The sequence below is a fragment of the Gordionus sp. m RMFG-2023 genome, chromosome 2 (genome assembly GCF_954871325.1).
Source record: "Gordionus sp. m RMFG-2023 chromosome 2, tfGorSpeb1-WG-v2, whole genome shotgun sequence".
Lineage (NCBI taxonomy): Eukaryota > Metazoa > Nematomorpha > Gordioida > Chordodea > Parachordodidae > Gordionus > Gordionus sp. m RMFG-2023.
Genome location: NC_088776.1, coordinates 24985186 through 25002029, shown reverse-complemented (window position 1 = coordinate 25002029; position 16844 = coordinate 24985186). Strand labels below are relative to the sequence as shown.

Below are 16844 nucleotides of genomic sequence, written 5' to 3'. Positions count from 1 at the left end.
TTTATTATGATAATTTAATATGCTAATAATATAATAGGAATACTTAGATCTTGTTTTTATATCAATTTTAGAAAAAATATTGAGGCAAAAACATACAATCAAGAAAGTAAAATAAAATCCAATTTTTCTAGAAATTAGATCGTGTGAAATACAGTCAGATTTGCGTAGAAATCTTAAAGAGAATATTTTAGAGGTCTCTTATAACATAAAGCGAAGATAATTATTTACTATGTTTTGGGTCATCCTCTTAAGTAAGTAATAAGCCTCGTTGGGATTTTGGTCCTGCTGATCCGAGTCCATATTGACTTTTGTGGATCTTTCCACATCAGATCTTGGTTACAATACGTAATCAATGCATTCTCCAATAGAAATCCATCCACTAATAACTACAACCAGCAGTATTCTAAATATAAGAAGATTATTCACTCAAATGGGCTTTCCCAAGACCATTGTGAGTGAGACTGGGCCTATCATCAATGCCAATAGCACAGAATTATTGAAGTATTAAGATATTGTACGATACCACATCCGATATATTTTAATGTATCGAGCGGTAAATCGATAATTTTAGTTACTATCTATAGTTAATCTCTATTTTTCAACAAAAAAAATTAGAAACAAAAATTTAATTTTCACAAAAAATATTTCGTATTTATTTGATAAAATTAAATTAATCCTAATTATTTTACATTTTATCGTATTACTTGCATCATAGTTTATTTTCTATTTTAAATATAAAAATAAAAAAGATTTAATTTATACATTTTTAAAATGTATTATTTGATTAAATTAATTAATCCATCATAAATATTAAAAATTATTTGATAAAAATAATTTTATAAAACAAAACCTTACTAATTTTTAGCAAAGAGTAGAAATTCATCATTTTAATCATTTCTATAATATTAAACAATTATTTATTAAATAAAACACTATAATTCTTTCCAGCACCTAAGTTGAACGCTTATTCAGTGTTGTTAAAAATGACTTTACTGATAGGAGAGGATGTTTCCTTTATAAAAACTTTGAAAATGTTTTATTGTTAGAATCAAATAATATTTTATTTAGTAATTGATGTTAATTTGTAAATATTTTATATATGTATATTTTTAATATTGATTTATTTGTTAATTGTTAATAAATGATTCTCAAAAATAAATCGCAAAAGTATCGATGATTTTATGTATTGCATCGAATACATTTGTATTGGTATCGTTGGAAATGTATAAAATTTGTATAGATCTCGGTTTCGATAGATTTTAAAAGTATAGTTATCAAGTCTGATCTAATAACAATACGGCAAGGGGGAAAACATAACCACAAAATCGATTAATGTTAGATATAATGACTTAGTAAAATGCATGAATTATTTACATAAAAACATTCGGTCACTCGACAGCCAGCATGACCCAGATTTTAAAAAATTAATTAGGCTCTAATCTATATTTGTATTGCATCTTGTAAAAGGAACCCTTCTTCCAAACGTAATCTGATTATCTGTTACTTAAGAAGTTGGTTATTTAAGAGCATAACATTAATTAGCGTGATTTCGAATCTACTTTATGCTTAAAGGTAAGAAACCATCTAGTTGTTTGGAGTATAACTCTTTAGTTTGGGTGATGGAAATGAGATAGTGGGGTAGCTGCTGGGAGAATTTAAACTCTAGGCCCCCCATTGAGAAAATAAAATTTTTTAAAAGTTCGTTTATTTTTTTTGAAATAGATTTCTATACCATTTTCCATTATAAAATATTAAATTTTTTATCATTAGGGCTTTGATGAATTTAAATTTTAGACCATTTTTAATAAAAAATTATTCCCTTAAAACGTCAACCGGATTAGAGCATAGAAATTGACATATTAGCCAATGGGTATGTAACATATGTGACAGGAATAGGGATGTAAATTTCCCGGAAAACTATAATAAGGGGAAATAGGGAAACAACGGGACTTAGTTTTAAAAATTTCATATCATATCTTAGACATCTAGAATAGAGCAATTTATCTTTTGCAGAAGTTGCGTTCCCTATAAACTGGAGATTTGTTCTTAAAAAGACTAGTTTCCTAACCTTATGCATTTTTTCAAATCCTATTTCGAGATGATAAAAGAATATTTTGCATTTTATATATTTTAATATTTTATAATACTTTGGTCCTCACTAATTTTAAATTGGCGATATTTTATTTTCTATATCCTTTAAAAGTCCCTGTTTCAATTAATTTATAAGCATGGGGCTTGGCGTTGCTATAATAAATGTTATAATGCATTCCCCTATATTTGTTCACCCATCACTAATGAGGGTCAAATTTTTATTTTTATCTTACTATTTTTTTTAAATCCTTACTGTTTAACCATTTTTACTAAATATTAACAATTTATACAGAAATTGTTTCCATGTAGTACCTAATCATCCTTAGTTTAACGCGAGTGCAGAATTATACGGGGCTCCTAATTAGACAAGCTTTTATTAAATTTAAATAAAATAAATTGAAAGTAAAATAACTGATTTCAAAATAAGATCAATTTAAAAAACTATACAATTAAAAATACAATTTTATAATTGAGTTCCCAAAAAGTTACCATAATTATGTCTAAAAATTTCTATTTGAATTTTTTGGCACATATATAAAAAATTTCCGGCATCGTTTCTAAAATCCGTTTTATTGCCTAGATTTTTTTAAAAACTTATATGTTAATGGCGAAAAATGCCATTTGTGGAAGTCACTATTGGAGTGAATATGAAGTTGTTAAAATTTCTGTATTAATCTTTTTAATTTGTGCCTGTATTAGTGGATTGATATTTATGTTTGCAAGGAATGAAGAGACGCATGTGTAGTCCTAAATTAGTGATTTTCCGGCCCAAGGTATGGTTGTACCATCATCTTAAGCCATCTACTTGAGATAAATTTGTGGGTCCAAGATAGCTCAGAATGTGGGCGGCTGTTAGCCTCGATTTATTATATGGTTTATTGCTGTGTGGCGTTGGTGTCGCCCTTGACTAAATATACAATTAAGGTCGTGCCTATCCTTTGAATCAAGCATGGCTAGATAATAAGATATCTCTTATATGAAAAGTAAATCAATTATTGATATAAAAAAGTCAATAATCGATATCAAAATGTTAATAAATCAGATATTTTTATCAATTTTATTTCACTAAACATGAAAAATATTTAGGAATATATAATGTTCTATATCCATTCAAGACAATGTGCAAAATTTTTAAAGAATTCAAAAAGTTACAAAACTTTCAAAGGTTACATAGCTTACAAAACATAACTTTCAGAATATATCTTTCAAAAATTTTAATAAAATCGTATTTAAATTTTTGAAATTTTCCAGAATTATATTTTGGAACGTTTTTTTATATTTAAAAAAGGTTCATTTCCTTTTTTGATAAAGTTTCAAAATTTTGCAAATTCGTATTTTGGACACAATCTAATCAGAATATAAAGATCAAATCATATAATTCATTATAATTATTCCTTAGATTGTTCATTTTTTACTTGAAATATTAATTTATAAAGTTTTATGTCCATGAAAATTTTATAGAAGAGCTAAAAGCAAGTTTTTAAAGATTACTATTATAGTTTCTTTAACATATGAAAGGTGAATTTTTAAAAATGCTCTTGGAAAAAATTAATAAGGCATGACGATTATATATAAATAAAATAATCTAATTTTTTTTTATAAAGGAGCGTAAAAAGTAGCAGAATCTCTTTTGAAAATAGTGTGGTGGCGTGCTACTTTCAAAAGTAGCGTCAACATTGCATAGAACTGATTGAGATGCCAAAATTTATTTTTATTTCATTAAAACTCGTATAGTAGAATTTTTGTTCTAATGGCATTGATCACCGTTCCGAGGAACTAATTTTGGGAAATTAGTTACAAAAAGAATGGTATGCGGTTGGTATCAAAATTTTTCAACGATTCAATAAGTTTCTGGTTGGTAGAGAACATTTGTGTTAATAATATGTCTCAAATTTTATTTAATTTTGAGAAAATTCATATTTGTTTATGATTTTTATTTAAAATGTCCCAAAGACGAAGCAGACACACCATATGTAAGGCTTTTGAAAGTTGTGTGCTAATATGAATACTGATGGCTAGAAAATGATCCCCTTACTTTCAGATTAATAATGGTAAAATACATCCTTGTGTATTCATGAGGGCTATAAAATCATCACATGAGAAACGTGTTTGCCCATAATGAAGATAAACCCGTATACCCCGTAGTGATTGTTTTTGCGTAGAAAATTTGGTAAATTTCTACTAATAAGACTTTATGTAGGGAATTTTAAGGATCGAGTTAGACAAGAATTAAGGATTTAAGTGGTAATAAAATAATAATAGTTTATCACAATTTATCAGTATATATATATATATTCGATAAAAGTTAATTTTATATAAAAAAACATTTGAATATTATTGCAACAAGAAAATAAATTATATTAAATTTTAGTATATACTAATATTTAATAAAAAGAAAGTTAATCTAAAAATTTCAATTATGTTAACTTAGAGCCGCAAAACAATATACAAAAAGATAAATATGTAATATTACTACAGTTTAATTACAAAAAACTATTGGTATTTCATTCGGTTACAAACCCAGTGTCCTAAACATAAATGCCGATCGATGTGCAAGATCATAATTATATTTCTCTACCAAACTTCAGATGCAAAATTAATGATTTGAGACACGTCCGAAATCACACTACCGTAGAGAGATCTTGGCTAAACCCCCGCTCTCCCAGGTCTTAATTTAACATTTCATATGTCTTATAATAAGCCTATTGATGCTATTACCACCAAAATATAACTATATGTTTCTTTAAAAATTCGATATCAAGTTTATTTGTTTTAGATATATATATTTCGATTACGATTTTCGTTTTACAAAATTATAGAGGCATTAACGTCCCTTTTTAAAAAAGCTTGATTCCACTTCAGTTTTTTAAAGAGCACTGCTCCTCTGATTTTAATTAAGTTAATTATAAATTAAAAATTATGCAAATGATGTACAAACTTTTTTAAATCAATATATCTAAAAAAATAATGTTTTAATAATAAAGTAATCTTGTTTAATTACGATATATTATTTTTTATAAACTTATTTATAATATATTTAACTTTAAGTGATTTATAATTTTAGTTACTTGTAAATATTTATTGATAATAAAAATATTTTAATAATTTTACCCATCATCAGCCACGCTGCAAAACAAATGGTTGTCAGATATGAATTGAACTCCTCTTACGCCATGACTATTCGGCCCCGAAGCAAAAATTGGTCTGGGAGGAGGAAATTTATGCCTAATAGATCAATATAATAATATAGCCAATATTTTATAGAACTATTCATAGATATAAATTCCAAAGTAGCTTGATCTCTACCATACCAGAATTGGTTTCCTTATACAGTATATGGCTTAGAGATCTTCAAAAGGCCCGGCCCCCCGGCCCGAACGGGCTTCGGGCCAGGCCTAATTCTATTTAAATAATCGGGTTCGGGCCGGGCCTAATATTTTTAAAAAAATTTAGGGCCGGGTCGGGTCGGACCTTAGAAATTTTATTAAATATATCTAAATTTATCAATTTTATATTGAATTTTTTATGTAAAATAAAAAATTTTGATTTAATTTATTGAAACTAAACGCTATATAACATATGTCTTTTATTTTAAGTAATTATAAAAATTAATTTCTATATTTAAATAAATTCAACCCTGGCCGGGCCGGTAAATTTTTTTAAAATAAATTTTGGGTTCGGGCCGGGCTTGAAAAATTAGGCCCGATGCAGATCACTAATATGGCTATTATAATCGAAGAATAGTAAATATGTATTTTAATGATATATTTATTTATAACCCAAATTTTCTGAGAGCCTGGAAGGTATAAGGGTCCCATAAAATAACATATGAATCGAGGGAAGCCGTGATTAGCAAAGCTCCATCGGAAGAATGATCGCAGTCAACAATTTCGTTCAAATGACCGCTCAAGGATTTGATCATAGAATACTCTCTTTCGGCGTATAAAGAGTTCCAGATATAGATCTAAAGTGTTGATAGTAAATAGATTTTTTTGAAAAAAAAGCTAGAAAATTACTATTAATTTTTTGAAAAACAGTATTACTTACTCACTATCCTGGATATTTGCCTACCTTTTATTTTTAATAGGGCTGTGCCGATTCACATATTTTTCACCAATCCGATCCGATATTGGTCCAAACCCGATCCGATATTTATATTGACCACCCCCCTTTTAACCAAATGTAAAAATAATATTTTTTATGCAAAAAATCGAATTATGCTCTCATTCTTTTTGTATTAGCTCTTCGACTGCCGTTTGATGGAATGGCTTTAAATGTTTATGGATATTGGTGTTTTTGTTCAATTTATTACTAGTTTTCGTTTATTGTAAAAAGTTGTATTTTTTTATTTAAATGCCAATTTAAAAACAATAAATAGTAAATAAGGATTATTATATTTTGGGAACTTAATTTTTTTTAGCGATTTATCATTCCTCGATTTTATGATTCTTAGATTTTATGATTCTTGTTTTTTTTGTTAATTCAATTTTAAGGATTTTAGAAGAATTATATTTTTATGGACTTTAATTTTTATTGTATTTGAATAAAAACTTTGATGAAAAATTGTGTGTGAATTAATTAAAAAATTATAAAACACTAGATAAGAAAATTAAGTGAAGACTAAGGAAAAAATTAGTTATAAATAGTAGATAAGCGAAGACTGTTAAACCCGTGAAATTAGAATTACGCAGAAAGGTATTTGCAAAATTATTTTTGTCTTTTGTAAAATATTTCCATAATTTAGATACCATATAAAAAAAAACTCTTTTATTTAATATAAATAATAAAATTGGCGTTATTATTTTAAAAATTTTTAAATAAATAAAACGTTGGGTGTTCCTTTCTATTTTAATAAAAAAACTTTTAATAAAAAATAAATAAAATTTAGGGAGTAGTGTGCATTTGCATGGTTTAAAAAAAAATTATTTAGAAAATATTAAACATAAAATAACAAAAAAGAGAAAAAGATCGGATAGGTGGATATCGGTCCGATCCGATATTTAATATCGGCACCGCCTTAATTTTTAACTATATTTTTTTTAAATTGCAATCTTTAAAGATTTTATATAAGATTTTTAAAACTAAGGGAAAAATTATTCAATACTTATTTTTTTTTTATCATTGTGTTTATAAAATCTTGGTCAGGGATGGGCAACCTTGGCAAAATATTTTTCGGACTAGGCCAAAAACCTTTTTAAAATTCTTGACGGGCTAGGCCGAGTTTGTTGATCTCTATGAAAATATATTGAACATTTCCGGCAAAGTCAGATTTTAATTTTAAAAAACGAGCAAATAAATGATTTGATAAATATCAGAGCAAGTCAGACATTTAATTTTTCAGGCTCCCTTCCCATCGTCTCTTAGTATCTTTTCCATTTAAAAGTTAAAAATAATTCTTCTTATTTTACACTCTCGCATGATGCCAATTTTAAAATAAATGCTTTTAGTCGTTTTTTAATCGTAAGATTGGCTAAAATTTTGTTGCTAATTTTTTATTTATTCTGGTTAACGCACTCAAAGGCACTAATGAAGCACAAATTGGTATAGATTTTCGAATTAGTACTTCCAATTATTCACTCAAGTTTAACGGAGATGATGTAAATATTTTACATGTTTTAAAAAGGCAAAATAAAAATAACCGCGGGAATAGTGTTGTTAAAAGTCGAGTTCATCAGACTCCGACTCAGAGTCTCGAGTCGTTAGTTGAAAATGTCAACTAACTCAAACTCAAGTGGTGAACTCGAGTTATGAACTCAAGTCGACTCAAGTTCATAAAAGATTTATTATTATTAATTAGATATTTTTTGTATTTTACACCTTTTTTTAGACTTTCATTAGTCGTGAATACAAATTAAATTATATAGTTGAGTCGACTAGAGGACGAATAGTTCTATGAACTTGAGTCGTCAATTTGAGTTGACTAGAGGACGAATATTTCAAATTAGTTATTATTATTTAAGATATTTGTTCTCTTATTTACATTTTTTTACTTTAGACATCCAATTTAAGTCGTGAATACAAATTATATAGTTGAGTCGACTAGAGCACGAATATTTCTAACTTGAGCTGTCAACTTGAGCTGTCAACTTGAGTCGACTAGAGGACGAATATTTCAAATTAGTTATTATTAATTAAGATATTTGTTCTGTTATTTACTTTTTACTTTAGACTTCCAACTTGAGTCGTAAATATTAATTATATAGTTGAGTCGACTAGAGGATGAATAGTTCTATGAACTTGAGCCAACTTAAGGACGGAGATTTTAAATTAGTTATTATTAATTTATAAAACATTTTTCTTTAACTTTAAACTTCCAACTTGAGTCGTTATACGAGTTATATACTTAAATCGACTAGAAGACGAATAGTTGTGTCGTTTTTTCGACTCAAACGGGTCGTTTTTTACGACTTCAACCCAAAGTTTTGGTCGTTTTATTCAATCCGATCCAAAATATGGGTCGTTTTTTAAAGGACGATCTAAAATTTGGTTTGCTTTTTTTCCCGCCTATTATCCTAATCATTTTTTTCGACCAAGACTTCTAGTGTTAACTCCAATAAATATAATAATAACATTTAGTAGATATTAAAATTATGGGAGGGTAAGTTATTTATAGCTTCTTTTAAATATATTAATGCACTGGCATTTGTCATCGTTATTTTTTTAAATAGTGATTATGTACCATAAAAAAGTGACAATTGTCATATTCGTTATTTTTGAATTTTTAAGGTAAATGGGTAAAAATATACATAGTAAACATGTTAAATTAAAATTTCAGTGAAGGTGTACCATAGAATAATGACAATTGTTAAAATTATTTTTAAATTTTTTTAAAGCAAATGGGTAAAAATATATATTGTAAACATGTTAAATTAAATTTCAGTGAATATGTACCGTAGAAAGATGACAATTGATTTTAAAAAGTGCGAGTGGACCTGTTAAAGAATTTAAATGAGGCATTTTGATGAAATAAATAGTAAAGGTTTCTGAAAATGCCTTGGAAAAACTGGCACAATTCGCAAATATATTGAGCGTTAAATTACATAACGAATTGTGTTCATTTACCAGTATATTCAAAGATTTAATAGCAGCATTAAATGAAATGGATGATGATATCATATGTACAAGTGAGGAGTTAAATGAAGAAGATGGAATATCACAATATGATTTGATAATAAATGTAATAGGTGTTTAATAGGCGTGTATGAATCATTACAAGTTACAATATGCACAAAAGTGCATATATTAATTTATTTTTGACATATGAATACATTTTAATTTTGTCATTTGAAGAGGTAATTGCGAGAGAACATTTAGTAAATTAAAAAATAATAAAAAATAGGCTGAGCTAATATAGACCAAGAAAAATTTGACGCGTTTTTAATTAAAATTTAAAAAATTTATAATGCATTTAAAAAAATGTTAAATTTTTTTTTTAAATTCTCATTTTCCCACTTAAACTTGGGTCCAAAACATAAAAAAATTATATTCGATTCATAACTTTGACATTAATCTTCAATAAAGTTCAAGAACTCTTATTATTAAAAAAATTATATCAAAAATATTTTTTTTAAAATTTTATCAGAATGTTTTTACAATAATTATGGAAAGTTATTTAACTACTATATAAGAATGTTTTTTCACATTATGGAAATGTGATACAACAATAACAAATCATATTATTACTGTATATGTGCAATTTTAATATATGATTTATTTACTATTCTTTTTTATTAAAAAATATAAATTGTCTGAACATATCAAAAATTTATTTATAAATTTAAATAAATATTGTTAATGGTAAAAAAACAAGAAAATTTTACTTTTTTATAACTTTTTTAAAATAACCCAAAATTTATTTTGAAAGATTTATTCTGGGAGAAAGAAACAAGAGGAGGGATTGGTTATTATTAAGGTGTGGGGGAGGGGGGGGGGGGGTTACTAATAATTTTTAATTATTTTATTTCTTATATTTTATTAATAATTTTTTTTTGCACAATCATATTTAAAATTATTTTACATGATAACATGTGATTTTATAAATAAAACAATAAAATATGTTACTTTTTTTATTATAACTAAATAAAAATATAAAATAAAATACAAATCTTATTTATTTTAAAAGTACCATGAAAACAAATAATATATTTATAAAAAGAGGAAAAAAGGAGTGTTTCGAAGTAACAAAAAATAAATTCAAATTATATTAATTATTGAAAAAAAAAATTCAGGCATAAATTATCTTCGTGAGATAAAAAATTATCTCGATAAAAAAAAGGTCTACATTAAAAGCAATGTTTGTCTTGACATAGCTCTGTTCATCTAAAAAAAGTGGGCAATATACATCACTGTATGAATAGGTTTTAAGCAGTAACACCCCCCCCCCCTCGCGATTTTTATAATAAACATCTTGTTGGTATAAAGTGTATCGCTATATTATATTAAATTGTTTTAAATCACGATCTTCCCCATTCCCAATAATTTATTCGTTCTCTAGTCGACATAAGTATATAACTCCTGTTCACGACTCAAGTTGGAAGTCTAAAGTAAAAAATAAAAAAAACAGAACAAATGTTTTATTAATTAGTAATAACTAACTTCACATAGAACTATTCGTCCTCTAATCGACTAGTATATTATATTTCGTATAACGACTCAAGTTGGAAATCTAAATTTAAAAATAAAAAACAAATGTTTTATTAATAATAATTAATTTAAAATCTTCGTCCTTTAGTACTCAAGTTCATGGAACTATTCATCCACTAGTCGACGAGTCAAGTTCATATTCGTCCTCTAGTCGGCGACTCAAGTTCATAGAACTATTCGTCCTCTAGTCGACTCAAGTTGACCTGAATTCATAACTAGAGTCAGTTTTGGGTCGAAATTTCGGCTAAGTCGACTAGACTTAGTCGATTAACAACACTACACGGGAAGATCAGAATTTTTTATTATGGACCAGGCCAAAACTTGGGTAAAAAAAGAGTTAGGGAGCGAAGCCTTTAAAAAAATTATGTACCACCCCCCCCCCCCTTCAATCCATTGGATAAATTCTTGCTATGGCAGTGATATGAGGTGAGTGTAAATTTAGAAGGGCCTAAAATATTCTTCATAAGCAATTCAATTTATAAAAATATCAATAAATCTCGCAAAAATGATAAAGTTAAGATGTATATCGTGTGAATTTACATATATATAAGTAATTATAATAAAGTAAAATTAAAAAATTGGCCAGATTGTGAAGAAAGTCAATTTTATAATATATTATTTCTTTTCTCTTGCTATGTCATTTATTTGGTTTAGAGGATTTCATTTAAATGGGGCTGTCTCCTACTTAAACAAAATAGAGCTAATGATTATGGTGCTTTCGTATTCAAGGTCATAATTTTAGGTCTATATGAAAGCGTCTAATATAATTATGTTTTACCTAATGGATTGTATCTTTTACAAATTTAAAAAAAACTAAAACCAAGAGAAGGCCTATATCAATATTTGGTAAAATAATATATATACAATAGTCTTTGTTATAAAACATTTTGTGATTGTGTTATGACATAAATAGATTGCAAGATTTAACTAGCTAATTAAAAAATGTTTAAAATGATTTATATAAAATAATATGTAAGCCAAAAAAGTTATCCAAATTGGTAATATCAAGCGATGTAGAAAAAAAAGGAAACCAAAAATTTGGATTGCAAGCAAATTAATTGGTAAATGTTCATAGGTCAGTTAAGATTTTTAAAAAACAATTAGTTTCAATATTAATATAATAACTTGGTCTCCTGCTGCAGCCGAATTAAAAGTCTGCAAAAGGGCAATTTTTAAGAATAACGAAGGAAGAAGGGTGGGGGCAAATTTTTGCTTTAAATGACCGGCGGTTGAATTTTTCAAAACATGGACAGGGGGGTCAAAAAATTTACAACAATGGACGAGATATTGCAGACTTATAAGTCGAATGAGCCAAATTGAACTGCAATCTGATTAGGGAGATTAAGGGGTTAGGTCAAGTTGATTTTTTTAAAATTCGAATGACTCCTATTTATAAATGTCGAATAATGTGCAAAAAAATTAAAAAGTGGTCTCTATTTTCGGGTTTTAAATAAGTATCGGCGAGAAACAAATTTTCCAAACTAGATGTTAATTTGAAAAAATATTCGGAATAATGACTTTATTAGATCCTCCAACACTGACGATCCTTTCAGAATTAGGAGACCAACTGATAGCCAAGACGCGGGTCTGGTACGGAGAGACATCGATGGTGGGCGTCATGTTTCCGTCTTGTTTAAGGTTCCAAACCTTCATGGTTCGATCTGAGGAACCAGATAAGAGTATGAGGGAAGAAGGATTAGGGCAAAAGACTAAACTGTTTACAGTACTTTTGTGGTCATATAGGATGAGCATCAAACGGCCTTTATAATTTATTTATTTAGTTGATATGTAAGATGTTTTTACTATTGTTTAATAGACAATCAAAGAAAATTAAGTTACATACAACAAAATTACGGAGAGATAAAATAATTCTCGTTGAGGCAATGAAGTTAAATGCCTCTTAAACATGCATGGTAAAGGCCTAGCTAAGAGGGTATATATGTTGACATTAATATCCTCTTTGGCAAAAAATATTTGTTTCTTTCCTTCTTTTTGTTTATTTCTTTAGTATCTTTCTAGCTGTCTCATAGTATAATGATGATAATAAATATAATATAATGTATAATAGTAATATTGGACAAATATATAATTTACAAATAATCTATTGACCTTAATTAGCGGTATAAAACAAATTTATAAATAATATAAAATTTTCGTTTTTTATAATTCAATAAACAATTCCTAGCTTACTAAATCAGGAAACGGAGTGAACCCAAACTTTATATCGGAATTAACCTTTATAATTTTCTGAACTGTAAACGAACATTTTATACCAAATTGTAAAAGGCGAACCTAAAGTATTATATTTTTTGAAACGTTTTAAAACTGTTTTGTTATATACGTGGTGAATTCCATATCTCAACTAAGTTTTCAATCCGACCCTCTCAGAATTTTTTTTAAATTGTGTATATTGGTAGTATATATTATAAATAAGAAGAAAAATTTTTTTAATTCCTTACATCACTTACTCGCTAAGATATGGCGGTTTGATGAGCGAAAAAAATGGTACATTTTTGAGAAAATGCACTTAATTTATTTTGAATCTCAAGAAAAGACTATGTTATAGCAATATCCCTTGGTAAAAAAATCCGCGCCATCACTGGTGACCCACAGGAAGGCTTCTATCTCAGACAGCGCATATCTATTTATATATGCAAATCTAACTGCATTGCCATCCACGGCTCTCTTTCTTGACCTCCTCCACCCAACATACAATTTACTCTACTAATTTTTTTTTTTATTATACAGTTTTTTATATAGATTTTAATTTACAAATAGTTTACATGATATTTTTAATATATATTTTTAAATTACGTATATATGTTTTACTTTTAACGTTCAATGTATTATTTTAAAATTGATTTTTAAATAAATAGTGTTAATCTTTAAAAAAAAAAGTTTAGATTTTATTATATAACTTAATAATAGATCTCTATTGATATATACATGATTGATATATACATGAATGTGAATGAAACCCGATTAATACCAAAAACAGTAAGTAAAAACCGGAAATGGACATAGAAAAATGGTATGTTTATATTTATACAAAATTCTAGACTGGAATGAACGTGGACTAGGAGTTATGACCCTTTATATGTCTAAAATGGATCAAATTTAACAAAAATATTAACATATTTAAATTTAATTGTTACTTACGTAATTTTGGTTACGTTACAAAATAATTCTAAAAATATTTAAAACTTTATTTGGCTAAATAATTTCTATAATTTTATATGTAATACAATAAATTTATAATTTTATATAAATTTTTTTTAATATATCATATATTATCAGCTTTCATTAATTTTTTTCTAGGGGGAATAAAAGAATAAACATTTTGTGTTCTAGAAATACGTTTAGTTGTCAAAAATCTGTTTTCAAGATGATTTTTTCATACTTATATATTCATAATTGGTCATTGCTCACAAACATATAATTTATCCCCCTGATATTATTTATTGCATAGTTATATAAATCCATTGTTGTCAATATATGATCAATGTTGCAAGCTTACTCGAGCTGCTAACCGTTTAGTAACGCTCCCACCACTGTTGCAGGGATTTCAGGTGCGATTGCAGAAAAATGTCACTCTGTCCATATCGCAAAATCATTTTCATGATTGTAGAGGTTAATGAAGTTTTTTTAAATTTATATTGGGTAACTGCCCTTCAGAAAAATAATTAATTTTGGCTATTCTACCAAATCTTTCTTTTAAAAATAAGATCAATTTTGTTTGAAATAAATAAAATCCACACGCGTTGTGCTTCAAACAATCTGATATAACAACAAAATACACGGTAATAAATCATGAAAAGATGAATAGTGGCCTGATTTTGGTTCAATTGAGTCCTTGTGATTGGTTGTACACTACAAATGTATAATTTTCTAAAAGGTCAGCAATAACAAAGAATTAGCAAACATATAAACTGGATTTTAATGAGTTTTAAAATAAGGATTATTGTGAAGATAAGAATGAGATCAAATTATTTTTCAATTAAATAATCTAAAATTGGAGCAATCAGCGTTTCAAGAAATGTTATATAATTTGAACTCGCGTCAAATAATAAATTAAGTCTTTTTTAAAAATTTTTTGATTTAGACTAAAATAAAATATTTAAAATTATTTGCTAAAATTTAACCAAAATATTAAATAAAACACATACCACTACCCCCCCCCCCCTTACTCAAATATTTTTTTAAAAAGTAATAAAGTAAGGGCCTCATTTAGACTAGACCCACGTTCATTCTAGTCCAGGATTTAGTATAAATATAATGTAGTCTGGTATATATATATATATATATATATACAAAAAAAATTGAAAAAAATGTCTTTCTTGACTAAGCCATACATATAAGGGGAAATAAAACTATTTATCCACCTTTAACTGAAACTAGATTGAAAAGAGAGCTCTATTAAAATATTAAAAAAAATTTAAAAAATCCAATAACAAACAATGACTCTCAATATACTCGAGAAATCTTGACATTTATATCTTTAATATAATATATATTTTTAAAAACAATACCTGAGGGAACGTGCCATACTTTGATTTGCCCGTGTGCTAAACCTGTCGCCAGTATACAATCTTCTTTGGAAAAGTCAAATCGGCTTTGAACATCGACCTCTTAAATGTTAAAAATTTTAGAATGTGTAAAACGTAGTCCTAGATATACTAAAATTTTTATGGTCAAAACTTGTCTTCATATTTATTTTGCATCTTTTAACATAGGAAGTCATTAGTAAAGGTCAATGGTCCGATTCTATAGGTATGGTCCATTCTTAACTATCTTAAGTATTATTAAATGGCTATATATTGAACGTAGTAGAGTTTTTTTTAGCATAATACAAACTATTCTTACTTAATATTTTATTTGTTATTTAGAGTTTTAATTAATAGAGAATGACCAACCTTCATGAAAACCAAAAATTTATCATGATAATCTATATTTAGGGAGCTTTAAGCCCGGTTAGGAACCTGGGCCAAAATTTTAATGATTTTAAAAATAGGGTCAGGCTTTAAAATCCATGTCGATTATTATAAAATACATATTAATTATATCAACTAATCAGTTGTAAAATCTTATAATGTTCAGTTACTGTTCATATTTTTAATTTTCTTTTGAAATAATTTGCAAAATACAACAAAAATTATTCAAATTAACGAAATTTTAATAATTAGCAGAACCAAAAATTTCGACTATTGCACTCCTCGGCTATATTTACAGTTCAAATAAATTGTATTAAATGCGTGCAACTCAAAGTTAAATTTATGATCAACAAGTAATTTAAAATAATTTTATTTTAGTTTAAATAAGAATTTAAAGTATATTATGTCATTTAACCATTCTGAATGAAAAAATAGCGAAGAGATCTGATGTAACACTACATTCACAGTTAGCGTAAATCCGCTGCGAAAAATACAAAAATACTGCGTATTTTGTAAAATTCGAGCTAACTATAAACGGAGAGGTAAACAAACAATTCCCAAAGCAGGGGATATTGTCACAAAAAAAAGAAATAGTCATTTTAATAAAACAATACCAGCTATCGTGTATGAATTCTTGCCTAAAAACAGAATAGATATTTTTACCCCATTAAGCCCTCTGATTCAGTTTCAAGCATTATAAAATAATGGCATTAATTAGCAATCGTTTATTCATTGTAATAAATTTTTTATACATTTGCGCAAGACCTAAAGGGGGCATTTGTTGCTTTTCAGTTGTATTTATTTAATTATGTTATAACATTTTACCATAATTTTAAAACTATTCATGTAAAATAACAAAATTTATAAAGAAAACAAATATAACAAGTTATTGATAATTAAAAAAATGTAGGTTATTAAATTTCTAAATCATACTCATATGCTAAAATATTTAATAATTTTAGTTCACAATATTCATAAATTCAAAGAAGGCATTATCAAACGCCATGCAAATAAAAAATATTGTACCAAAACCAAATAAACAAAGATAATATCTTATTTTATTTCATAAATTTATTCTTATTTTGTATAAGTTTATGTATTTTACCCATGATTTTGATGATTAAAAATAAAAAAACAACACTAATGATGGTAAATTCCAGAGATGTGAACTCTTCAACA

General features: G+C 26.8%; 1 protein-coding gene across 1 annotated transcript in view; it reads right to left on the bottom strand.

Annotated features, from left to right (window-relative positions):
- The window catches only part of LOC135925579 (WD repeat and SOCS box-containing protein 1-like), a 50869-nt gene that overhangs the window by 6578 nt on the left and 27447 nt on the right, over window positions 1–16844 (bottom strand). Inside the window, exons 4-7 of the mRNA XM_065460980.1 lie at window positions 15264–15362; window positions 12253–12494; window positions 5871–6055; window positions 5203–5316 (exon numbers count right to left, since the gene is read on the bottom strand). Of these exons, the coding sequence (XP_065317052.1) occupies window positions 5203–5316; window positions 5871–6055; window positions 12253–12494; window positions 15264–15362 (640 nt within the window). The remainder of the gene's footprint in view (window positions 1–5202; window positions 5317–5870; window positions 6056–12252; window positions 12495–15263; window positions 15363–16844) is intronic.